At 35.4% G+C, this 27,866-nt stretch overlaps 1 protein-coding gene across 2 annotated transcripts; it reads right to left on the reverse strand.

The window, feature by feature from the left end:
- Positions 1–469: 469 nt before the first annotated feature.
- Positions 470–27,755, reverse strand: LOC121423769 (WW domain-containing adapter protein with coiled-coil-like). 2 transcript variants are annotated; one of them, XM_041619266.1, is made up of 12 exons: positions 27,531–27,755; positions 20,165–20,198; positions 19,760–19,970; positions 16,730–16,851; positions 16,244–16,359; positions 14,079–14,170; positions 12,948–13,463; positions 8,121–8,273; positions 3,406–4,270; positions 2,249–2,465; positions 1,748–1,875; positions 470–689 (listed from the first exon to the last, which is right to left on the reverse strand). In XM_041619266.1, the coding sequence occupies exons 1-12, from the start codon at positions 27,569–27,571 to the stop codon at positions 620–622; spliced, it is 2,565 nt and encodes an 854-aa protein (XP_041475200.1). In that variant the 5' UTR covers positions 27,572–27,755; the 3' UTR covers positions 470–619. The 2 variants fall into 2 exon arrangements, with proteins under 2 accessions (XP_041475200.1, XP_041475193.1); XM_041619259.1 differs by having other exon boundaries at positions 19,760–19,973.
- Positions 27,756–27,866: the final 111 nt, after the last annotated feature.

Below are 27,866 nucleotides of genomic sequence, written 5' to 3' on the forward strand. Positions count from 1 at the left end.
ACCTCATATTCCTTTAAAATTCCTACACAAAATGGCGCTGAGCTTTGTGGCACTGTGTTAAACAAGCCTTATAAACTTACTATTCCATTATTCCAATTCCATATACAAAATAACACAATATAGGACAAGTACTCTTACATGTCTAATCCTTCTTGAAAATTAAACTGCACTTTTTTTTCATCTGTGTTTCATGTTCAACAAAAAATAATATCCAAAGAAATTACACTGAAAAAAAGTCACCTCATGGAATACACAAAATATGATAGTTGATGAACAAAAACAGATGGGAGAGGGAAAGAATATAGGAAGAAGACAGTGGGAAGGAGAAAAGAAGCTGAGGGAAGGAGAAAGGGAGAGGAAGAAAATGAAAGAAGAAAAAGGAGAGAAAAAAAGAATAGATGAAGAATGATATAGAGAAAGAAAGATATAAAGATTGAAGAAAGGAAACTGCACAAAAAATAATTGTTGCTTTTGAAAAATGAGGGGAAACATACAAAGGGACATCCAGCATATGTTTTGGCTATAAAGCTTTATATGCCACATATTTGAATATTCAGTGTAATGAAAATATAGTGTATACATTTTGTAAAACTGATTTAATTCTACTACCATCTTGCTGTTATGTCATGAAGGCATTCTCATTCTTCAGTTTCTCTAATTCTAGAACTTGTTTGCGAAGAAATAATACTCTGCAGAAAGAAAAAGAGAAGAAAGAAAATAAAAGGGTTAAAAATCTGACCTAAATAGTGGGCTACAGATATGACAGAATCGGTTTTGAAGAAAATATCTGCCTTTCCTTTTCCTACTCCAACTTCTTTCCATTCTTCTTAAAATATTCAGCATATCTTCAAGAATGGAAAACTGATATAATTACAAACTATTCCATATTTTACATTATTGCAATTAAAACAACGTTCCATTACTTTTCCAAAGTTGAAATGAGTTATTGAATAGAATAAATTCTATCATATTGCCTTACATAGTTATTTCTTCCTTGATAAAATATAGGCTCTGAATATCGCTTTTCTTAATTTCTGAAACCAATCAATGATGACAAAGAAAATAAATGCTTATTTGAACTGAAATGAAATGAATTTGACAGTCTCAAAAATATCATAGCGATAATCTATCATGAAATTGCTTGTCCCCTTCTTAACATGTTTGAAAACTTACTTTTCACTGAAAATCAAGTGACTTAAATCATTCATGAAGTAATGAAATAAGTTTTAAAAGAAATTTAGTTGAAAAGCCCAATAAAAAGCTCAAAATAGACGGACACCCAAATGGAAAAAATAATTCATTTTTGTGTAATAAAACATCAATAAAAAGGGATTGGACACATTTTTGTCAGTGTTTATACATATATTGACCAACTTCTGTGCAATGATAAATAAGATCAATCAAGTTGTACTCAATCACACATGACTTGACTTACTAGTTCAGTTTTACTCTAAATATAATTAATCAGTAACTGTAGAAATACCCCTTCCAGTTGTAATATCAGGCAAAAAATTCTGCAACATTGGATAAGCTTTAACATTGCAATGAATTAGGATTTTCCAGGGCTCTTTTGAGCATGGGGGGGGGAGTTGCCCAAAGCCCCTGTGTAACTTTTCCCTAGTAATTATTATCAATATTTTAATTGCCTCCCCCAATAAATAAAATACCCCATATTCATTTAGAGAGAAATTACTTTGTGACTTAGGTGTACAAGAATTAAGATATAAGTGGAACAGACTTTTCTCACCTTTCTTCTTGTAGGTTGGCCTGAATTTCTGATACTCTCACTAATGAACGAGCAAACTTGAGATCTACTGATAGCTGTGTTGTGCTTTCAGCTCCAAGTACATGGATTTCATCACTTGCTTTGGCAGCCTGGTTAATGTAAGAAAGGACGTTGAAACAATGTAGTAGGATAAATATGACCCTCAGTAATACACAAGGAAAGGAAACAAATGTTTTAGAGCAAAGAACCAAAACAGAAGAATTGGGGTAGAAACTGAAATTTGATATTTGGTTGCTGTACCTAGAAACACTAAGGTCACATGGCAATTGAGGCAAAATCTCTTGGAACTTTTAGACCTCAATGATCACGAGAGCGATAATTTATGTATGATGTAATGCATTTGACCAATACATATACTTCGAGCAAAACAAAGTACAATAAGCCAGAGTAGTGCCTATCATGCTGTGGGTCCAATCTGTAATGAAAAACAAACTCAAAATGTTTGGTAGAAGAATAGATTACCTGTTTCTCTCCAAACTCAGATGCCCATCCTGTGATATGTTTAGTCAATTCTTCAGTGACATAGGAAGTGAGGGATGTAGATAGCTGCATTTGGGCTGGAATATTTTCTGCAGCACTGGATTCTGAGGGGACCTTCTTGTTGGAGGAGTCGATGTTGTCAGAGCTCTTCTCAGGAACAGATGACTTCTTATCCAGCTCCTCGCCATTGGTTTCTCTACTGCAGATAGATTTTTAAAAAAAATTATCATATAGTAAGTAATATAGTTCACCATCATTGAAATGATCAGTAAACAAAATTGGTGAATAAAATGGAATTCTTTGTTAAGATTCGAGTTAAATGGTGTTTTATATTACAAATCATCTATTCAGTGAATCAGAATATAAACATAAATACTGATAATTGAAAATAATAAAAGCCCAGTAATTAATATTCATTACAACTTCCAAGTTTCACCAAGGTGTCAAATTAAAGTTCTTAAAATACCAATTCAAACAGTAACCATTTATGCATCACTTTCAACAATCTACATGTAGCAAGCCACTCAACGCTCACACATAGAAATTTTGCAAAGATTGTTGAACATATAAATGAGAGAACTACATGCCAAAGGTGAAAAAAATGGAAAATTCATCTATATCTTTCTTTTTATTTCCCAAATTCGTATTGTATTTGGTTAGAAAAAGCACAATGAGAATTTATACTTGTATAAATAAGGGAAATTCTGACAAATTTTTCCAAGAAGAGTTATTGTCATTGTTGTCATATTCACACACACACACACACAAATCTTCTCTTCCTTGACAACTATTTATTTTGTCCTCATACTACCTCACAAAACATCCAAGTATGCAACATCTAAATGTAGACATATCAATATATATACTTATATAGTAATAAATCATTTCTTGCATGTCTTTTTAACAATACAACTCAGACTCATATAACATTGTTTGTTAATCACCAATAGAAATGAAATAGAACATTTAATCCTAACCTCAGCAAGTATTAAATGGTTTGCTTTAATTATAACCGATCTATTAATTCAAAATTTGCAACAGAATTTTGCAATCATTCGCAAGTGTTCTCTAACAGCACCCCCTTCAACTTTTTAGGATGTTGTGAAATAAGTTTTTAGTGGAAAAAATTGAAATGATACCTTGATGATGTTGTTGGACTGTCTGTCTTCTCTTTGATGTCCGAAGCCGTCTTGTCATCATGCTTATCATCAGAATCTTTAACATGTTTATCACTTTCAGAACTGTTCTCTTTTAAAACGAGCTTGTTGTTTCCAGAACGGTGTGTCTCCTTTGACTTGTCACCATTATGAGATGGTTCTGAATCCATTGTTCTTTCATCTTCATCCTCCATTTCAATGTCATTATCTACAATTACATTCTCCTTTTTATTTTGAGTCCTGTCTCTTTCCTTGTCATATTTATTGTCTTTATCCCTTTCCCTTTCTCGATCACTTTCCCTTTCCTTTTCATTTCTCCTATCCTTATCCCTATCTCTGCTCCATTCTCTATCTCTATCATGATCTCGGTCGCGTTCTTTATCCCTTTCTCGGTCGCGTTCCTTATCCCTTTCGCGGTCGCGTTCCCTCTCCCTTTCGCGATCACGTCCCTTATCCCTTTCTCGGTCACGCTCCTTGTCCCTCTCTCGGTCGTACCTTTGCTCCGAATCCCGTTGCCTTTCCCTTTCACTGTCAACATCCCTATTCCTTTCCTTCTCCCTATATCTGTCACATTCTCTGTCTCTACAATGTGATGAGGAGTTCTTTCCACTACTTGAAACAGAAGATGAGGATGTTGGTGTATGATTTGAAGTTGCGCTTCTACTTGAGTGGTGGTTTTTCCTATACCTATCCTCAACAGATGACCCATGAGACGAGCTTTCTGCTGTTCCTTTACTGTCCTGGTGAGTTCTTGATGTCCCTGGTGTTGTGTGCTGCAGCCTAAAGGAAGGGTGGGACGGAGAAGGTGACTGCGAGGCTACAGACATTGGCGACTGGCTTGATAACCCTACAGAAAAGAAGCACAAACGATATAAAATATCTAAATGCAAGGAATCACTAGAACTTATTTCATAAACTTATTGGACAAATGAATGTGTGACTACTAATGTCTCATTGACTTTTGAACAGGATTGCAATAAGATTCATATTTCATTTTGCTGCTGGGGTGATAAACCTTGTAACTCAAAATGTAAAAACAGCTAAGAAAAAGCTTGACTTTAGAGGTCTTGGTATAAGTGCCATTCTTGCTTCGGAAGTTCTCTATAGGAATAGGGAAACATTTTTTTTCAAGTAATATAAGGTTGTGGTCATTGCCATATTATTTAAATACACCTTTTTCTAACAAACCATCAATTTTCTTTAATTCTACAATACAAGGTTCTCATACCTGAGCAATGATTTCCTGTCAAAATGAATAGAACTTAAATTAAAAAAAAAATAATATCAAATGGAAAGATATCATCTCATCTCTCTGAAGAAAAGACATCATGATAATTGAAGCATTGCAAGTTACAGTATCCTAGAAAGGTCTTAAAATATGTATTATCAAATTAATCATTCCTGCATGACTGATCACAATTTGCAACTAGCTGAGAAAAACAAACTTTTCTCTTTGTATTATATACAAATAATGCTTGAGCTAAAGCCGGGGTAATAATAATAGCAGGGTGTGCTTGGAGAACAGTTTTCAAAACTGAAGTGGCTTCCCTGGATAAAATTATTGGGATTTCTGCATTTCAAGCTTGTTTCATCTTTTCCTTTTATCATTTTGTTAATGTATAGCGTACAATAATTCCTGGGGACACGATACATGTGGTCATTTTCAAACAAAAGTGGACATGGGGGTGAAAATTAAAACTTGCTAGAAATCATTAGGCATCAATGTTTTTTGAAACTAGACATCTTAAAGTATATTTTTCCATTTCATTTACATAAAACTATTAATTATGTCTTGAGATACAGTGAATTTTATGCAAGGGAAATTAAATGTTACAAAATGTTGATTTTTGCATTAAAATTCACATATTGCCTATCACAATATAAAATTTGTATTAGAAGCACATTTGTTGGCAAGATACAAGCTGTGTATTGTATCTAACTCCTAAATAGCAAAAAAAATTCTGTGAAGTGTTCTTCTGAAAAAAATTGGGTTTCGAAGTTTTCAAAACTGGTTGTCGTGTCACTCACGTTTTAAATGCAAAAAGTTTTCTAGAGCTGTGTATTCTGAAAATTAATTTATCCCAGTACTGGAGCAAATACAGTTTATCTGTACCTTATTGTATATAAAGTAACTTGGTCCAATGTGTTAAGGTAAAGCTAAAATTAACTGTTAAAGTTGTGTCGTGTCACTCACAATGTCGTGTCACTCACGAAATGTCGTGTCACTCACGGTATTATATTGTGTATAAAAAAGGACATCCAGTAATTTTTGAAGCGTTTTACCAGGGATACAGTCAAAATGTTGTTCCTGACATCATTTAGGCCTATTTTAGGCTAATAATTTCCTCCATCTTCCTAATTTGACTCCTTTTTATGGAAATATTGAATTTGACATTGTTCATCTATTTTCTCTCCTCTCCGTGGTTGCCTTGGTTTAAAAAATCCTGACAATTTTCCATTGGTGTGAAGACTCGGATCCTAATTCATATTTTGGTGAATGTACTGTGATTAAGAATATAACAACATAATCAATCAACACAAAATTATGAATGTATCAAGAGAAAAACCACTATACTTTAGCAATGGACATATTAACAATGCCTAAAGGGTTGGTGATGGTGATGTTTCAAGTCATACCTAGGTATTACTCGAACATTCTCTGTCTCCATTTACAGAAATGAGCAGAAAGTTCACCTTTCTTTTGAGCAATGTTATTTCTTTGTTATACTTATAGAGCTTTAGAAAAGTCAGGGATTTCTTTTTTGAAATTTGCAGAAATTTAGTGGTAAAGTAGTGTACATGAGATATAAGAGATCACCATGAACACCAAACATTTTTTTCAAATTCGGAAAAGAAAATATTTTTCTTTTCCTTCTGATGATTAAATCAACCTTTTCATTTGCCATAAAGCTTGTATTCCAGGACATGAAATAAACAAATTTGCAAGAAAACATAAACATTTCAGGTGAGAATGTACTGAGATTTGATAGAACATTTTGGATATTGCTTGAAGCAGCTACATGCCAAGTTCAAAATCATTATTTGTTCGGCCACCATTCATACCGCTAGTGATTAACTACTTGTAGGGTCTGAACAGTAAACTACCGTAAGGGGGCCGATGTGTGTTCAGAGCAGATTTGCATTTACACATATTCATTACAACAAAATGATGCATGTTCATGTACATGTAGGTCCCAACAAGTCCCAACCGAGACCGCATTTTGATTTTAGCAACTTTGAATGGGTTGCCATGTACCAGTAGATCAATTTTTTTTGAGGGGGGGTACCCTGATAAGAACTAAATTGAGGTATAAAGGGAGCCTGGTTGGGATGCTGAATTGGATTTTAGTGTGACATCCAAGGGCTTAGAAAAGGAAAGGCTAATGACTTGTAGTTGTTATGTAATAGTAGCAGACTGCAAGAATCAGGTACTGACTGCATCTTTCACCTTGTGGCTTTTCCTGGATTCCCTTGGTATGGTATATGATCAAATAATTAGCAATGAAAAGGTGCTTACAAGATTCCAGCTAAAAGCATAGCTCTGAATTTTGGTACAGTGCCTACATGTACTGCCTTGGGAGGGTCCACATACAAGCAGTGTTCAGGAGAAAACCTGTGCTTCTTGAGATGAATTCCCAAGTTTCTCAAGGATTTGCTGATAGTCCATCTGGAGTGTGCAGCAATTTGATTGGGGTTTGGTACCAAAAAGACATTGAAACTGCCATGTCCTATTTGGACAATGCCTAATATATTACAGGAGGATAATATTGTAATCCAATATTTCAAGAAAAAGGAGTCATACATGACATCATTGGCTACCAGACCATGCCAGAAGATGTTAGTGACTATTGAGAATACCTTTCTTACAAGGAAAAAATTATTCCATCCATTGTGGATGCTGAATTGTATGAACCTGTAAACTTTCATATACAGAAAGAGTTAAAGTTTTGAGTGATATCAGGCCACAAAAAGAATGTTTGAGTTGATGTCAATGCCAAGACCTCATAACACCTCCTTCAAGTGCCCCCTCCTCCTCTAAAGAGGAGAGTGGTAGAAGCCCTAGTGCGACAATGAGGTATGGTATAGGGAATGTGAGTTGATGGGCAAATATGACCATAAACCAAGAATAAAACATCAGGATGACATATTATGAACTTTAAAGAAAGCAGTTATTATGTAATTAAGCTTGTTTTTTGGTTAATGGTATTTTACTCTTCTAGATCATGCAAAAAATACTTTCAATGTTGAGATAAATGTTGTATTTTTGCACTTGTCGTGTCACTCACGTTTTGGATGTCGTGTCACTCACGGTATATAGGAGGGTACCATTTTCCATAGAGAAGGTTTGATTGATTTTGACTATATGTGATAGATAGGTACACTATTTATGTCCATTTACTGGTACTCACAGTACTCCATGACAACTACTTGGGCACGAATCCAACCATATGTGTTAGTGGTCAGAAACCCATGTCCAAAATTTGTCGTGTCACTCACGCACCGTTTTTTAATCATATCTACTAAACGAATTGTTGAATTCAAATCAAACTCGCAGTGGCCCATGCCAGTCCTACATTGTATATAATATAGTAGTCATGATTGATTCATAACCTTTAAGTTTGAAGATATGAGCCCTTAAACCTCTCCGATTGTCGTGTCACTCACGTTTGAAAATGACCATGTATCAACATGCTTACTTTCTCTAAGTTCATCATTCCTTTCATTTTGATGCGAGTGCCTATCTCTGTCTGTTGAAGGTGACTTTGATGGGAAAGGTTTACCATGGAACCTAGGAGTGACTGGTGATTGAGTGTCTGCAGGAGACGGTGTGCTTCGTACCCGAGGTGAATCTATCAGGAGACAATAAAGATACATGATTCCAAGACATGAGAAAATGTTGCTTCAGGGCAGTTCCATAAAATAGTAAACCTTTTGGTCAAAATTTCAAAATCCTACAAACAAAACAAATTAGGTATCACATGAAAGCTAAAAAACTGAAATGTATAAATCTGAAAGAAATAATTTCAAACAATGTATCGTTTCATTTTGACAAGGCATTGAAATCACCATAGCAACAAAACAGAATTTTACTTACTTTCAAAGGTCAAGTTTGCAACAAATTTTAAACCTTTTATAAGCTTTGAAATAATTAAAGTTGGATGTTGTCCAATTTGTTATTATGTCAGGTTTTTAAAAAATAAGTTAGGTTTTTTCTATTTTTCTTAAATTTCTTAAACCGAATATATTAAAAGCAGGCACTTTCAAATGTACGTCCGACCCCTTTTCACATACACTTTTTTTCTTACAAGCAAAACAAAAGCAGATAAATTTTCCCAAAGTCAGATGCAAAGCAAGCTTGGTTTGTTTAATATATACACCAGAAGGTAGCTCACCACTAGTCCGGGATTTCAAGTTAAGGGGGGGTCGGACGTACAACTTTTTTGTACGTCCGACCCCCTGTACGTCCGACCCCTTTGAAACTTTTTTTTATGAAGTTATCTTTCACTGCTCAGATGTTTTTTGCAAAAGTTTAATATCATAACATCTTTTACTCATATCAATCTTTCAAAATTGAATACAAATTTCAATTTCAATCTAGTTTAAAATGACATTTTTTGTATTTCTTAACCCAACAAATACTGGGGGCAAAATTCACCTTCCATCTTTAACATTTTGCATGATAGTTCTTTAACACACCTTGAAATCGCTGTATAGTTTTATTGGTTTTTTCTTTGAAGTCTTGCACAAGTTTTGAGACAAATTTCACAAAGAATACCTCACATTTTTGACAACATGTAGATTTTCAATATCTACTCAATATCTATTCAATGGAAACTGCCTTCCTTCATCTCAAATTATCACATACATGTAACTTAATGAATTTTGTGGTAATTATGACTGAATAATAGCCTGCAGAAAATTAAAAAAGAAAATAAAAATCAAAAACCTACAAATACATGAGAAATTTAATAAACAAAGAAGTTCCATATAAAAGTAGAAATTGCCCCTTCCCCTCAATCTCAGGTACAGCAATTGCCCCTCTATGAGAAATAGATCTGCCCATTTGCTATAATGATACATGGATGTCTAGACTATTCTACTTTTGCCTATAGGGGTGTAAGTTAAGAAAATGTGAAGGGTTATTCATTTAATTTTGACTTGTTCTCATTTCTTTATTTCTGCATCAACCTTGTTCAAACTTGGTACAAATGATCCTTGGTTGATACCATGTGTGTGTTGATGAGGTCAAAGGTCATCTGGGGGTCAAAGGTCAAAAGATAGGAGGCCATTTAGTCATTTTCTGACAGATTTTGTTTAAATCAATTTTTTTGTTTGCATCAATATTGTTCAAACTTGAAATACAAAATCAGAGGGTAATACAATATTTTTGTTTGAAGATGATAATTTCTAAGGTTATTTAGGGGTCAAAAGGTCACTTTTGCTCATTTTGTTATTCAAGGTCAATTGTTCAAGCTTTCTAGGGGTCAAAAGTTAACTTTTGATACTGGTAGTTTTTTGTGTGTGTATTGTATTCAAATGTATTCGAACTTGGAACAAATTATCGGTGGGTAGTACCACATATTTGTTAAAGAGGATGGAGAGGTCGAATGTCATCTAGGTGTAGAAATGTCAAATGACATATTTCTGCATTAATTTTGCCCAAACTTGGAACAAAACGATCAGTGGGAAAAATTACATGTGTTCTTGAGGATGGAGAGATCAAAGGTCATCTAGGGGTCAAAGGTCATATTGCATGTTTTTTTATTGCAACATCAGGGAAGACTCATGGTTCGTAACCCACCTTGTAAAAACAAAGTTTGTAACAGAACAAGTTTTTTTTAATGTTGAAGAAATTCTTTGTCATGTCTTTTGCAAACCGTTAAAAAATATAAATTTTACTTGAAGTTTAACAGTATCCTGCATTGTGTGAATAGTTAAGTTGTTTCATTATTGATGTGATCTAAACATGTAGATATCAAAATAGAAACAGTTTAAACCCACTGACTCATTTGTAATAGATATGAGGTGCATTTTGCTTGACTGTACGTAAATCAGTATGGGGGTCGGACGTACACTGTCTGAATGCATGTCAACTTTAATCAAGCATAACTCTTCACCAGCATCAGATTCATTTGTTAATTCCGTCTTATGTGAAAGACAACTAACCAAACAGTATGTATATTAAAAAAATCCAGTTTAGAATGTCTATGTTTTGTGTAACTGATCTTCAAAGGGGGTCGGACGTACAGTGTGCAAATATTTTGCACAATGTACGTCCGACCCCTTCAAAGTGTACGTCCGACCCCAAATAGATCAGCCTGTAACTAAAACAAGGCAATGCCTATCAATTTCTTTGCTTCATTTCTTGTAAGATTCATCCTTTAGCTAACAGCTCATATTAGAATTTTAGTACCTGCAACACAAAAATCACAGAGATTTTGACATGAAATCTAAAAGCATAAAACCTGCTTTCGTCTGATGTACGTCCGACCCCTCACATTTTTGCCCATATTTTCTATTCTTCATATTGCAGCCTGGTCCTGTCATGGTGTAATGATAACCTAGGTCACATGTTATGATATACTAAAATAAATAAAACACTGCTATCAAATTAAAGGAGATACAGCTCTTAAATGTGTCCGAATGTACGTCCGACCTTTATGGAATGACCCTTCAATTAAAAATCTGCACATTATAAAACTAACCTAATTCTATACCTAAGCATGAGTGCATGACTGAAATCATAATCATACAAAAGCAAAATAAAATTAAAACTCTAATACTACCACTATGTCCTCTGAGAAATTAAGGCAGGAGTGACATTGACTGTTTTTTGTTTATTGTTCATTCTAAAATAGCTTTTGTATGGTAATTTTATGGTATTTTACTGGAATTATTTTCTGACATTCCCAAAGCTTAACATTCATCAGCACCCCTAAAACTTAATCAATCTTGAATTAAGGTATACCTTTCAAGAAATCAAGAGGGCACCGTTGGACATACATACGCACTGCGGATGGTGCCAGCTGCCCTTCGACACCAGCGTTATATGACACTCATTTTACGCAAATGCCATTTTTTGAATGCACATTCTTGATTTGCGTATGCTTTGGCCGATGTTCGAAGATCTTTGGCAGGTTTGCTCTGCCCTCTTCTACTGTGTGAAGTGAAGTCAGCAGATGTTTTGGCCAGTGCCGATGTAGCTGAAAGCAGTGCAGCATATTTGTACTGTGCATGCGCTACATGACTGACAGCTGCGTGCATATTAGGTTGATCATCTTCATAATGAACATGGCAGCGAGTAAAGCATATGACAGACCCATCCACCAGTGCCCTCTTGAATCCTGAGAACGCTTACCTTTGAAGGTAAAAAATGTAGTTGCAGCTAACAATTATTTCATAAGAAAGTCTTTAAAATCAAGGTTGATTTTCACCCTATTATATAGATCTAGATCTGGTACATCAACATGATCTTATCATTGTGAAATCATGAAATCTTAGCTGGAAACTGACAACACTTGTGATAACTTGCACAGAAAATCATATATGCGACAGAGTATCAATGTTACTTGAAAAAATACCCAACATTTGATGGAACTCCATGTTTATTTTGCTTTTTTCTCAGCAATTACACATTTTCTTCCAGATCCATTTGGGCATTTGGCACATATTTTTTTTAATTTATACATACAAACACCTGGGTGGTAATTTTCTTGAATTCTGCTTAAACTCATTTGTGGCATTTCTATTTTACCTCCATTAAAGAGGTATCAAGGATTGACAAAGTAATCTTAACTTATTTTGTAACAAGGTATTTCACTGAAGGTGATAATGTCTTCTCAATGCAGGAAAAAATTGAAGGATATTGAATTTAAACTTTCAAACTAGAAATAGATGACAAGAGTGTAATTCAACATAGTCTAGATGTCAGTTAGAACTGATCAAATGGCCTAAAAGCAATCTTGAACTAGTGATTTCGTTCAAAGAAATGGACATAATAGACAAGGACCTCAAGTCATTTTTCTTTGGAAAACACTCTGTATTCTAAGTCTGTCTAAAATTTTGGTAAAGATTCAATAAAGTGACTGCGATTTGATTACTCTAACATTACAATCTTACAAATGTTCATTTATCATCTTCCATATACCATTTTTTATGAAAATATTTATCAGGCCATTAATCAGCACCCTCTCTTTGTTTGGTATCATTTTGACTCTTAGATCACATACCTCATACATATAGTCATTGTATTTCACAAAGGTACATACAGACATTGTTTCCATATATATCCCCATTCCATGCTTGAAAAATGGATTTACATCAAAAGAAACATTATGGATATTGCTTGGGATCTGACTTTTATAATTCAACAATCATAGACTTTATAGACTGCATTTCTCATACAACCTATGTTCTATGATATACTAGTACTCTTTCAGCTAATCTCAAAGTTAATTTAAACTTGTTCAAGGTAAATAATTGCTAGCACTTGGAGATTGGCAAAAACCCAATTGCTTACTCACCATTATCAGACCCTTTTGGAGGATGTGAAGCAGCTACAAGATTTTTTAGCCTTCCATACATATCAGTCGCTAGTGACACTGGCATCCTTAAATTGCCTGCCTGCATATCCCTTTTTGAATGCTCATTATAATCATTCTGAGTCTTTTCTGTGTTAGGTGGCCTGGATATAGACGATTGGGGATGGCCCGTTGATTTGGGTTGATATTCATGACCCTGTTCTACTCGTTGACTAGAGTGAGACGAGGATGACGATGAAGTTGATTGGCTACTAGTAGATTTAGCTTGCTGTGATTGGCTGGTTGAGTAACCTGTATTGGTACTGGATGACGAAGAATGTGAAGAGGCCGGCTTAGCATGTGGACTGTGAAGCTGAGGTTTGCCCTTTGTCTGGCTGTTGATAGGTTTCCTATCCTGCAATTGATTGTCGGCTCGTTTCTCTGCTTTATCTGAGGTGCGAGCCTCTCGCTCAATTTCATCAGGCTTGCCATCGCTGGAATGCTTGTCATTTGGTAAAGCTGTAAAAAAAGGAATGGGAAACAGTACATTAATGCAACTGGAAAAATGCTTACACAAAACACCATCTCGTGACAATACCTCATATCAATAATTTCATGGAAAATCTCTTTTTGTTTTAATGACTACATAATAATCTATCAAGTAATTAATTTTCACTGTCCTTAACATTCAATACATTAAAAGTGACTTCTTTGGTGAGTTTGAGGTTTTTGTACATTTTTCCTTTTTTATGAAATTTCTTTGCAATGGCCTTGGAGAAGACCGAAACTGAAGACCATAAAGTAAGTCAACTTGGGGGGAGGGGGGATATGCAGATCACAGCCTAGCTCATGATACAGAAACATTATTCTACTGACACATAATATTGAACACTGTCCTCTAAAAGTATTTTGATATTCCTCTGACAAATTCACTTCAGAAAAATTTGAATTCATTTTTTCCACATGACATGAAAACTAGTATACAACACAGAAGAGGTTTTCCTGGCTCTCTTGATAAAGCCATTGCCTTCATCAAGCAAGAAATCAACTATTTATCATGCATAAGAAGTTAACTAGAAATCCACAGACTTAATTTTCTTTGTAAATGACAGGGTATGATGTGAGTTTACATACCTTTAGATGACCCAGTAGGGGTAGTTGATGGTTGGTGAGGTGAATCACTGGCACCCAATTTTCCTGTACCAACGACTCGTTGAAGCTTTTCTCTGAAGAAAAAAAAAGGGAAATACGATTCAAAACTTTATATCAAAAGGAAGAGTATATTCGTAAATGAATTACAAGCATGCATATTGCTTGATTGGGCTACGGTATTCCATGTTGATCAACTCACTTCTAGATTGCAATAAAAAAGGCAATTTAAAAAAATTCAAAAAGTCCCAAATCCTTGAATGAAACAAAGCTTACCAGTACAAACAGAAATCAAACATTCTTGTTCAGTGAAAATATCTGATTTTCTGGTTATTTCATTTCCAATGGTAATATCACCATGAGTGTATGAAAGTATAAAAACATTTGTAATGAAAGAGTTCAATAAAATAAAACAAATATGTTCTCATTACTGAATGGTACAATGGAAGAAAAGGAGACATGGGCTTACACTCTTAAAATACTGGTAACAGAATTACATTGCCCATATGCCTATGGCTTCATTCTATACAGCCTATTAACAATTAAATGATAGACACAAAAAATCAATACATTGTCAAAGATCAGAATATCCCAGGCGTCCTGTTTTTTTTGTTGTGCTTAGTAATGCCTTTGTGTACTAAACACACTGCATAATGACAGTGGGGCCAACTTCCTTTGATTTCTCCTAGGTTGTATGCTTTTTCTTATGGGATTATCATGGTCTTAGTAATGCTGGAAAGCATTTTAAATTATCTGAACTAAAAAACTTGCAAATACCACAAGAATGTCAAATTATGACAATCTCTCCTTCACTTCAATGGAAATGAAAATGTGTTCATAAAAAAAACAAATATAACTCAAACACACTTAGTATACATGTAGTAACAAATATAAGAAAAGGTTGATAAAGAACACTCACTTTGATTCCAACATTGCTTCAAAAGTTTCAAATGCAAGTTACATACACATGTATAGCACTCTAATTGAGTTTGTGAAATGAAATTTATTTTTTAAAATGTGGAGTTCTAATTGTCCACGGAAAAAAGCATAGCAAACCATGTATAACAATGGCCATGTTTCAAATGCATATAAATACAAGGCCATCAAGTCCATGGCTGTGGATGCCCACTCGACTGGGTCTCAAAGACCCTCTCATTGAGCCCCTTTAAGCCCCCCCCTTGTGTTGTAATATAGAAATGTAGCTGGTTGAAAGTTGGCCCTCCAAGAATATTGACATCCGAGGCCAGTGTAAGCATTGAGCTTCGTATTAGGCCTATACAAGCTTTGATAAGATTATAGCATTATTACACGTAATAAAGCCGTAATAAAGCTGTAATAGAAAGTTGATGGCCTGGTCAATATTTGTTCCGGTGTGTGGCCAGACTGTAAAATACAAGTTCATACATGTAGGTCATAGTGTGACTTCTATACCCGACCATACTTGGAACTATCAAAGTTTGACTTCGTCCCCATCCCTTCAGTTTTAGAGGCATGAGAGCAGGTAAGTGTGTTCGAATCCCACAATGGCCTAGTGTCCTTTGGTAAGGCGTTAATCCACACTTTGCCACTATCCACCCAGGTGTTAAATGGGTACCCGGTAGGATGTGAGAGCCTATATGTAGTATGCCTAGCAATTGAGTCTTGGAACTCTTGTTGGAATGCTCCCCAGGGAGTGGAGAAGGTGCATACATTGCATGCGGGCATGCAAGGATCCAATGACCGGGGTAATAATATATCTGTAAAGCGCTTAGAGATGTCGTTCTGATGTGTTAAGCGCTATATAAATGCGGAATATTATTATCATTAAGTCAAATTGCACAAAAATGGCCACATGACTTTGCTATGCAAGGCAACTACTACATGTATGTAACCAAAGTTCAATTTTTATCATAAGCATGGTTCGAGTCAACAAATACTGTACCAATTGTTGCAAATTTACCGATAAATATTACATGGCAATGTATTTTGCAATAGAACCATACAGAACCAAAGACACATGCCTAATTGCAGAGAAATTGCCATTAAATTTAAACTTTGGTAACTGGTATGGTACCAGAGCTTAGACACAAATCAACGCAAGGTGTCTAAAGGAAATACAAATGCTCACAATGGTAGATTTGATGAAATAAGACCAGATGAGAATCTCTTACCTCTCAACCCATTCCTTTGGCTTTTCCCATTGTGACACTTCTGTTCTACAGTTGTAGTAATACTTCTTTCCTGATGAACTCTTGTGTTCAGACCACTCTTTGGCCTTTTCCAAAATCTAGACGGATAATTTAAGAAAAATGAGAGAGGGACAAAAACAGATATGTAGCAAGACAGTCAGCCCAATGTAAATCATGTGACTTTCATTAAAAAAATTATCTTTTTCAAAATTAACTACTTAAGGACTCTATTTTGCTACAAGTTACTATCTAATCAACATAAATAAAACAACAAATTACTATCCAATCAACCAATTCAATTTGCTTGACATCAAGCTCACAACTATCTCTGAAAAATTCTGAAATTCTCATTTTTAAGCCATTCAAAAAGAAAAAGAAACTTTCCTGGAGAAATTACAGTGGTACTCAATAACAGCTGACTGGTAATGTACATGTAACAAGAACCATTAGGAGAAAACCTGAACTTACTGTTTTGATATGCCGTTCATGGTCAGCTGAATGGTGTGAATTTGGAGGAGTATGGAATTGATGATTTGCTGTCTTATTCTCTGTATTTTGAGTAGAGTTGGCTGTATTGACAGCAGCAGCATCTGAAAGTGGAATATTAAAAAAAAAACAGTAAAAAAGTGATCCATGGTTCAACAAAGATAAATTCATTTATTTATTCAGTCCATTGGATTAATGGATTAAGTCCAATAAATACATTGAGCATATAAAAAATACTAAAAATATATCAAGAAACAAAGATACATAATAAGATGAAAGTAAGATTTTTTAAAAAGGCTAAGATTGTGTAAGGATAATTACAATACATGCATAAAAAAGAACATGAAATGGGAAGCTGCAAAAGAACAAAGCAAATGTTCTGTCGAGGCAGTCCCTATGAACAGTAAAATGTAAAATTCAAGACTTGTACTGATAAAATAAACATATAATTAGGAAATATGATGGGATAAATCAAATTAAGAAGTTGGATGGTTGAAAAGAAAAATTTTCAACTTGGATTTAAAGGAATTCAAATATGAGATCTTTTTGATGTTACAGGGAAGAGAATTCCAAATGCAAGGTCATTTGAATTTAAAAGAGAAGGAAGACGCTGCATTTTTACATTCTTCAACATAATAATTTTCAGGATTTCTAGTGTTACATGTACATGTATAACTGTGTATCAATATTTTACCTTTGATCATAGAGGCAAGATTATACGGCACTATATTTTGTTTATGTTTAAAAACCATTAATGCTACACAATATTGATTCAACCGATATACAATTAGGAAATTAAGTTTTTTTAAAAGTGGTTTTGAGGGAGCATTAAAATCGGACATGCAACATATTCTAACAATCTTCTTTTGTAATTTGAACAATCCATTATCATTTACATTATTTATAACTCAGTCCTAACTCTTACTCTATCCCTCAACATTTCACAAAATATGTTTGACAGGTGCAAAGCATTCAACATATCATTTTCATGGCAATTTTTCAAGCATTGCAAATGTATCTTTTGGGAGTGAATTTGCAATGCATTGGTATGTGGTTATAAAGTTACATAACATTTTATGCTTGCATTTTATTCCATAAAAATTAGATTTCATGATACAAGATAAAAGCAGATATTGTTTCCTGTCAAAATATGCATGATTTATTATGAATTGAAATCAAGTAATTTCATACTTGCCATGGGAGAAATTACTGGTAACTGTACAATTTTGTTGACTATGTCATTGGCGACAGACATGCCTCATTTCATTGTAAATAAAACACACATCCTATGACCAAGCGAGGGTGAATCATACATGTACATGTAGATAAATGCTTTTCAAGTACACTCTGTACACATCAGCCACGATGCTTTTGATTTTTTAAATGAATTCTAAAATATTATCAGCAACTATAAAGACCTTCATTTTTGAGGAGCGCTCCTACCTAAACAAAAATAAGGAGAACAAGAAATCGTGCTCCTAAAAAAAAAAAATCACATTTTACATCTTTAAATCTATGAAATGGCCATCTATTTTCTATAATTCCTTGAAATTATTTTGCTTTAGTTGAAAACTATCAGAAAAATGAAGAATATTCACCCCTTTCCCCGACTCTGATTTGGATTTAAACTCGGTACTAAATATTGTGGTCCCTTATGTAGATTTTCATGGCAACACCACGTATTGACCAGGCCTAGTTTCACCACTGATTAATTAATAGCTACAGAGCTAATTGCATATATGATGTTAAGAAAAATCTACAATTTAACATACATGTATTGTATTGAATTGATTTGAGCTCCCCAAGAAGAGCGATTCTGAGGAGCTCAATTGAGCTCGAGCTCCTCAAAAACATAAGGAGAGCAATTCATTGAGCTCCTTAAAATTATAAACGTGAAGGACTGACTATACCTGTCTACTAAAATTTACTTAAATCTGTGGATATTGTACTGCACATTAAAAAAAGGCATGTGAAAATGTACCAAGTGCTCTCAATTGCTTGTCATAATCATCTCAGTTACTGTCATAAGAGTACCACATGGACCACAAGTATGATTGAAGCTCCTCATGCAAAAATGCAATACACAAACTTTATTTTCACTGTATTCAATGACAATTTAAAAAGATAAATTTAAAGCTAAATGAACGTAGTTGCAGTAAAACACTGATTTCGTGAGAAAGTCTTTAAAACAAAGGTTAAGTATGACTATATCATCATGAATCTAGATCTGGTACAGTTACATAAACAGAACTTTGTGAAATCATGAAATCTAAGCTGAAAAACGATCACACTGAAGATCACCAACACAGATAGGCACACATGGGACAGTGTATTATTATTGCTGGAATAAAGACCCGACAGAAGTGCCCGAATCCGCGCTTATTTTGCTTATTTCTCAGCAATTACACAATTTCTTCCAGAATCCTTTCGCACATATTTTTCATTCATACAAACAGACACTTGGTGGTTATTATATTGGATCCTGTAAAAAGTCATTTTGAGATCGTTACCACAACTGGAATTTATCTTTAAGTACATAAACTTATTTTGAATAATTATATACTCTTATCCTTGTTACACACAGTGCTCAGTGTATTAAAGATATGGACGTGTATGTAGCACTGTTTTCACTTCACATTCTTGCATTAAAAAAACCTTGATGTCCCATTTTTAAATAGGGTAGATGTGGCAGTTTGATAAACAATAAGAATTTAATGTTTGATTGAATTTTAGAAACATCAACTCAATGTCTCTCTTCATCCCTTTTCTTTTTAATATATTATATTTCAAAAGTTCTTGAGTACTTTGTAATAGAATCATTGGACTTTTTCCCCCTGAAATGATAAGCCTTCAGTTTTTTTATTTGTAAGGGAAAAAAGTTCATGATTTTTCTACCGTAATTGTCAAATTAACATTGAATTAAAAGACTTTCTCTTGAAATCATCAGTAACAGAGAAACAACTCGTAAATATAAGATTTTCGCATTGAACAAATTGCAACATGAATGATCACCTGGTTTGCCTTTATCTTTCTGTCGCTGCAAGTACATGTTTTTACTGATGACGTTCCTAGGACTGTTTTGAGTAGATGCTGGATGGCCGTCAGTGTTTTGATTGGTTGATATATGGCTTCCAGTAGCCGATGATGAAGGCACAGGTTTCTTTCTCTCCCTTTCCAGTGCCACCTCAGTGATATCAAGATTGTTTGAGTGGTTCTCAACACCCTGCTGTAATATCAACAACAAGCACAACGTGATCAACTACTAGTATGCACTCACGTACACACATACAGAGATGGTAGAACTCTAAGCCCATCTCCCCCCTCCCCTTAAAAAAAAATGGGGTCAAATAAAAAAAAATCTTTGCACTTTTTGCAATTTGTTATTAAGGATCAATAAAGATACTACTTTTGACTGACCTGGAAAAGATGGGCATCATTCCTTTCATGGAACCTGTAAAAACAACAGAAAAAGACATAAGAATATATGTTTTATACTCATTTTACATGAAGTATGGAAGGGTCATGTGCTTATTTTCCCCTTTGAATTATGGGAGATCCCTCTCCCTTATGATTGCATTATTGAAAAACCTAGAAGTCTTTGCAGTAACACAAAAGTTCATCTATCTGCAATGATGCATGAAAAATACAAGTGGAACACCTCTGGCAGTCTTGCCTGCATTACGTAATAGCAGCAGTGCCGACTTTGAAAACAACTACATGTACATATACATTTTTTTTTCAATAAGAGAGGGGGAAAAACCCCATGACATTTTCCTAGTGACCTGAAATTAAAATTGTCCATTTGCTGATACCTGATAACATTTATACAGTGTAGAATGTGGAATTGGGGATCATGCTTGCAAAGTTATCTTGAAAATTTTGTTAGTAACCTTTGTTGAGTTTTTTTTCACACAACACAGTCATAGATCAATAATCCTACACAACCTTTAACCTTGATCAAGTGACATGCAACTCGTGTGGATGGTCAGTGTTAGATAATGACCCTTATGTCCAAGTTTAATGAAATAGGCCCTCCTTCATGTAATTTCAAAGTTATGATATACGTCTTCATGCGGCATCACAAAAAGCCAAAATCTGGCAAGTTACATGTACGTCATTCTTAGTTCTTACATGTAGATTAGATTTAAACTTACATTTTGTGCCCATGAATTCAGAAGTCAAGAATAAGTCATTGAATCATTGATATTGAATTTATTCATGCCTTTGGGTCTTCTTATTTCTTAAAAAAATTGAGATAGAGTTATGAGACAAGTCAAACTTTTGCTTTACATGAAGGTACCTAATAAAACAAGTGGAACGCCTCTGGCAGTCTCGCCTGCATAACGCGATTCGATATAGCAGCAGTGCTGACTTTGAAAACAGCTTTTGAATAGTTATTCACAAAAGAAAACATTCATATGATAATAAAATATTATGTCCATTGACCCAAAATGACCTTTGACCATGATCATGTGATCTAAGATGTGTGAAAAATAATCATTTATATTCGATTGATGTCTATGTATCATGAAATACATGTAGATCCATTTAACTTTCTAAGTTATGATGCCAATTCAACAAATGCACGTACATGTACCCCAAACAGGACCAAAGTTCATTGACCCTAAATAAACTTTGACCTTCATCATGTGACCTGAAACTTGCACAGGATGTTCAGTGATACTTGATTACTCTTGTGTCTAAGTTTTATGAACTAGATCCATAAACTTTCAAAGTTACAATGGTAATTCAACAAATACCCCAACATGGCCAAAGTTCATTGACCCTAAATGACCTTTGTCATGTGACCTAAATCTCCGGCAGGATGTTCAGTAATACTTCATTACCCTTATGTGCAAGCTTCATGAACTAGGTCCATGTACTTTCTAAGTTATGCTGTCATTTGAAAAACTTAACCTTCAGTTAAAATTTTATGTTGATGCTGCCATCGAAAAAGCAGTGGGTATAAAAATGTAGCACAGACTTTGACGAAGTACATGTATGTTACCTAATACCCAGAATGCTCTACAAATCCATCTAGAAGGTTATACAATTACTTGCAGTAATTTTCAGAAGATACTACATGTACATGTTTCCTCATTAGACCTATATTGCCCCCATCAACACTAGGACACTCATGCCCTTTTTACACAGGATTTTCTTAACCCCGGACTATCGCTAACCCCTTACTATCCTTAACCCCGTACTATTTTTTTTCCTTTTCACACATGCCAAATTGTTATTGCTAACCCCGGATAAGGAATGCTTGCTTTTTACACACGAAACTCGCTAACCCCGGACTAGTGGTTTTTGTCGATCATTCGTAGTACAAGTGCTTCACTCGTACACTTTTACACACGCTACAATTTCCTTAACCCCGTACTATGGTGGGGCCAAATTGCCATTTAGCCCCACCTATAGTATGGGGTTAAGCTTAGCCCACTTTCGTTTCACACATGCGATCTTAACCCCGTACTATTGCTCTTAGCACCGCAATTGGTGGGATAACCCTGCTTTTTTGCAGGGCCAAATAATCCCCGTACTATAGGTGGGGTTAGCCCACTTTGCAAAAACGCTGTGTAAAACGAAAGTGGGCTAAGCTTAACCCCGTACTATAGGTGGGGCTAAATTGCCATTTAGCCCCACCAATAGTACGGGGTTAAGGAAATTTTAGCCTGTCTAAAAAGGGTATCAGGCAATATGGTAAATCCAAACTTGATTCCTAGTTGGCTCTCATTCATAATTTTCAACTTCTACAAAACCCCTGTGATAACAGTTTAATATTTGGTACACCTACATGTACAGTGAAACTAATTGGCAAGAATCAAAACATTTTCAGAAGTCATAAAAATATGTACATGTATGATGTACGTCCAACCCCTATACATCGGACCTTCATGAAATTTTTCTGTCCATGATTTCTGGCTCTTATGACAGTCTGTAATGTTTCCAAAGGACCATGACTTGGGTCAGTTTATAAAGTGGGGTACTAATAATGACTTTAGAAAAATGGGGGTCAGACATACAAAAAGGTTGATCATTTTATGGAAGTGCTAATAAATAACTGGAAACTGATTACCAATTGGTTACAAAAGATAGGAGGTAAAATGCACAGGCTTGGATTACATGTACCTTTTGTAAGGCTTTCACTTTCAATTTCAAAGTATTCAATTTGGAGGATGTGATGTGTCACATGTGAACAAGCAAAAGAATTCACTTTTGTGTGCCCCTGATTTAAAATCTATGTAAAACAATTACCCCCAAGTTTTGGGGTATTTTTTCAATTTGGGGGACTTCTTCAAACTAAACTTTTTGTTATTGATGTAAGCAACATCAAAGGCATGCAAAGCAACAACACATCATCATAGCAGTAAAATGCTGCAGCTTCACATACTTTATGGATAGGATATGATCTCGGCAGAGGCTGAAGCTATAAAGTACTATTATGTTACAAATAAACACAAGCGATCATTAAATACAGAAAGACTAGTGCCCATTGCCTTTATCCTCTCGTCTAGCTTTATCTTGTGGCAGTTTCTTGTATGAAAAATGTACATCAAATCATATTCAATAAAAAATACATAATTCTGTCAATACAAAACTTTTATACTGGTTGAAATTTGGTCATATCCTGACACTCAACTTGATTGAGAAGCATTAACATAAATATAGGTCATTGGGTGACTGTCTGAAGCTTCTTCCTTCACTTCTTCAGTAATCTTTAAAGGGCTCTACAGCCTATCTTGCCTGGGCTGAAATTAAATTTGGATACATGTTTATGAGGTATGAAAGGTACAGTATAAGTAATTTTGCAGGAGAGTTTGGAGGACCTAACTGCATGTACTATTTGCCTATGGAGTTTTTTTTTCTTCTTCATTCCGGGACAGATTGTTGAGCAAAGGCAAACTTGTCAATATTACTTCTTGGTAAGGATTCTGAAAGCACTTCTCATTTTTTATGGTGACAGAGGTGCTCAAGGTAAAGAATTTGCCTTGGGTTATTGCGACAGGGTCATTCATGACCCGGAAACCAGTGAATTTGAACATCTGGGGAGCGTTTCATTAAAGGACGATTTGGATGTTTCATCTGACAAATCCTGTTTTATCCGACAGTTACCAAAGTATCAGCACCTCTAATACCCTTTTCATAAACCCATCCTCCAATTAGCCGCCTAAGAGTAATGCGGATAATTCATTAAAAATTGCGTTCACAAACTCCGAAAATAATCCTCACTATTTTTACGAGTGCCCGTCCTGAAAAAGGCGGAGGTGTTGGAAAAGGGTGACCTTGTGACCGCACCATGGCAATTATCCGCATTATTTGGAAATGCGTTCATAAAGTCTAAATCTGGTTCCAATGCTGCTATTATGCGGATAATAGCAGCATAAAAATAATGCGGATAACTCTTGTCCTCCTCCGATTTTACGACCAAATTATGCTGCTACATGTATTAGCCGCGTAATTGGGTTTATGAAAGGGGTATAAGCCAATCAAAATCTCGGAAAGATGTCAGATCTGACAACTTGTCAGAAAAAATGTTGATGAAACACTCTCTTGGGGAGCTTTTCATCAACCTTTTTTGTCTGAGATCTATCCTTGGTTTTGATTGGCTGAGATGCACAGTTCCTATGGTAACTGTCGGATACAACAAGAGTTGTCAGATAAAACATCCAACAAGTCCTTTCATAAAAGCTTCCCCAGTGACAGGTAGTTTACCATTGAGAGTGGAGAGATACTGTGGACATCAAGTCTTCTTCAAATGGAAGGAGGTTCCTTTTCCCATCCATGTTAAGAAGTGAATCAGTTCTCGTTTTATTAGGTGTAATAATTGAAATGAAACAAGTTTACCCAAATTCTTGCCACGTACATGTAGTATGCATTATTTATGTAATCATGTATACATACAAAGATAAGGTGTTCCGGTATGAACTATAATAGTACAAGTATCCAGGAAACAGCAAATGGTAAGTTGGCTCTCAATATTTGCATGATTTCATTTTTTTGTCTTCATTATTAAAAAAATAAATAATAAGTGCCAAAGAGTGTTAGACCTCAACTAGAATAGTAATACATGTACATGCCTAATGGGACTATCTGTAGCACCAGGAAAGTGACATTTTGCCATTGTTTCTTACTCGTAAATTTTTGTGACTTTTTTATAGTTGGGCATCTCATTTCAGTCAACCACACTCAGAAAGATAAGAAATGCCTGGAAAATTACTTTTGTGCACGTGCCGGCTGATGGTACCATCAATCTAGTAAACATGCAACATGTCCCAATAATATGAAAAAATTAAAATCTTCAGACTTTTCTTCACATTGTTCTAGACCTAAAGGTTTTTTATAATCCATGAAAAAATTTGCTCCTGGTTATATGCTACCATCTTGCATTTCGGTGGATTCACAATAGGGTGGTCACTTATCGGTTGCAACGGACAGACTAAAAATCGCCATGCAGCTGTTAAACAGCTATTGAATGTCTGTGGTCTACATGTATATTATGGTTGTTCCACCTTATATGTTTGTCATTTTGCCTCCGAAGAAGATTCTGCTAGGATCGAAAGCTTAGGCCCCTTTTGACTCTCTTATTTACTCCATTGGCTCTTTTTTAGATAAGCAGTTTACAGCAGCTTCTTTTTGCCATATGTTAAATTTAGACAGTTTTCAGTGAATTCTTCTATAGTTTTCATGTTTGAAGCATCTTTACACCAGCAATATACGCCTGGCCTGCGTGTGATGTTGACCCAAACGTTAGAAAGTGGCCTGTATGCAGCTATCTGACAGATGGCTAACCGTATTGTGAATCCAACGAATTGTCAATTGTCATTGTCGAAACAGTAACGCAATGATAATGGGCCAATCACTTCACATGTAAATCATACTGCACTTCAATCGTCTGGGAAAAAAATCGATCAATCCGTGGATTGTGCAACTGCAAGATGAAGGCGTGTAACCATCTCCAATTGTTTTTCTCTTGCTATCATTGAAAATAGGTCTCGTATTTTACGACAAAATGTGAGATTTTCATCATCGTTTTGTCAAAAAATTTGAAATCGTCATTTGTAAAGTTGATGGTACTATATATCAGCAGACAAGAAAGTGATGACCCAGGAGCAGTATTCTGATATCATTTAATCTTTAAAATATCTTTTTTATCTCTTAAAATAAAAATTTTTATTCTGAGATGACATTTTATCTCTGATAGAATTAAAAATTTTACCTTGCGTACCATGATACGCAACAGAGCAGTGACTTACGTAGCAATACGCATCGCGTATCTGGCCATTGCAACGCGGGTGATGTGCTTGCGCCGAATTTACTTTGAAGAAAAAATAAAATAAACTTAGAAGAGGGTAGGGACTATTTCATCTCCGCAACGTTGATAGGGTAGAGGTAGTGAAGTGTAGTAGTGGAGTCTATATGAGCCCTTGCCTACGGCGAATGGCCTAAGTTAGCACGAACCATCATCTGAGGTATGTGTTATGGGAAATAACTTCTAGTAGGCAAATGATTTTTACTACGCAAAATCCTGCAGGCTGGTCAGGCATAGTAACCTCAGCTCAGCCGACGTTAACCCAGGGAGCCCAGGAGTCCACCATGCATTTACCATAGACACGGGACTAGGGTAAATTGTTGTCTCAATAACTTGGAAAGAAAATTGTGAGAACGGAAATTATGCACTTGTCTTAATACGATTATATGGATGAAGATCTATCGTGTAGCAGTATCCTGACATCGGGGCACAACAAATTTCTGTTGTGATACCTATCCTAATACTTTCAAAATTTGTTACAAAATGGATTATCGAGACTCTGGTAGGAGATAACTTTTCGGTTTTTGAGGTTCCAGTCTGTGCCTCGATGTCAGGATACTGCCACACGATAGACCTTCAATTTCATCCATATAATCATAAGTGCATAATTTCTGTTTTCACAATTTTCTTTGCAAGTTATCGAGACCACAGTCTACCCTAGTCCTGTGTCTATGGTAAATAGAACGGTGGGCTCCTGGGCTACGGAGCTCCCTGGATTAGCCGTTTGAGCAGATGATTTTTGCCCATGGCATGGAATAACCCCAATCCAGGGTAGGGGAGACCGGGGTTAGTTGGAACATGGGGTAAGTTGAAACATTGTAATTTTCTTTAAAGCCTGTAAAATAAATTTATGCAATACTGCCCTCAATGTATTGCTATTAAGTGTTGAATTATTATTGCAATAAATTGAGGGCAGTATTGCATAAATTTATTTTACAGGCTTTACAATGTTTCAACTTACCCCATGTTCCAACTAACCCTGGTCTCCCCTAACTCTGTGTCACTGACTAGACTGTGCAAGTGCAATAACCGTCTCCATTGCTTTTACATTAAATTTTAAAAGAGTGAGACTTGGTCACTTGCAATGTCTTGACAAATGATACAAACACAGTTCTTCATGACATGTTCACAACACAAGCACACACATCACAGACACAATCTTGACTTCATGACAGTCACACTCAGACTTAACTTCAAGTTCAATGAGTACTAGTGCCCTTACGGTATCCTGTTTATAAATACAGGCAAGGACAGGACAGAAATTATTTATATTAACTACAGCCCCAAAAACATTTGATATTGATATATTCTTGTCAAATTAAACCTAACTTATTAAAGACAGACCATTTTTACAGAGTTCTCAGTTGGCAGGCAGCACTGCACTGCATTTCAATTCATCATGATTTGTGCGATTCCGATCATTTTCATCAACTCAATTTTCAGGCCCAAATCTTTATTGAATTCATTTACCCATCACTGAGCCTTGGATGTTTACTTGCATACATCACCATCAATGCAAGAATATAAGACTGGAATCACCGGAAACATTACAAAATAGAGAGTTGACGAATGATGCTCCTTGTTCCTCCTTGCACACCTTTTAGGCTTTTCCACTGCCGCACTGGAATCTATAGACCGGACCACAGCTGCATTGTCGCCATTTTCAATCCGGGACATTTCATTTGTGCGCGCATGCAGTAATGCAATGTGTACGTGCACTTTGTTGACGTGCAATCGCGCTTTACGTACGTACGTACGCTCGTACGTACGTACATGTACATGTAAATAGCTTCAACATCAGCGAAG

Source organism: Lytechinus variegatus, chromosome 1 (assembly GCF_018143015.1).
Source record: "Lytechinus variegatus isolate NC3 chromosome 1, Lvar_3.0, whole genome shotgun sequence".
NCBI classification, from domain to species: Eukaryota; Metazoa; Echinodermata; class Echinoidea; order Temnopleuroida; family Toxopneustidae; genus Lytechinus; species Lytechinus variegatus.

Bases quoted from the DNA above. Each gene is read 5' to 3' on its own strand.
- LOC121423769 (XM_041619259.1), bottom strand. From the start codon at position 27,571: ATGGTGATGTATGCAAGTAAACATCCAAGGCTCAGTGATGG. The intron at 14,171-16,243 runs GTAAGAGATTCT...TTTTTTCTTCAG, and splicing joins CCAAAGGAATGGGTTGAGAG to AGAAAAGCTTCAACGAGTCG. The intron at 1,876-2,248 runs GTAATCTATTCT...TACATTAACCAG, and splicing joins CTGAGTTTGGAGAGAAACAG to GCTGCCAAAGCAAGTGATGA.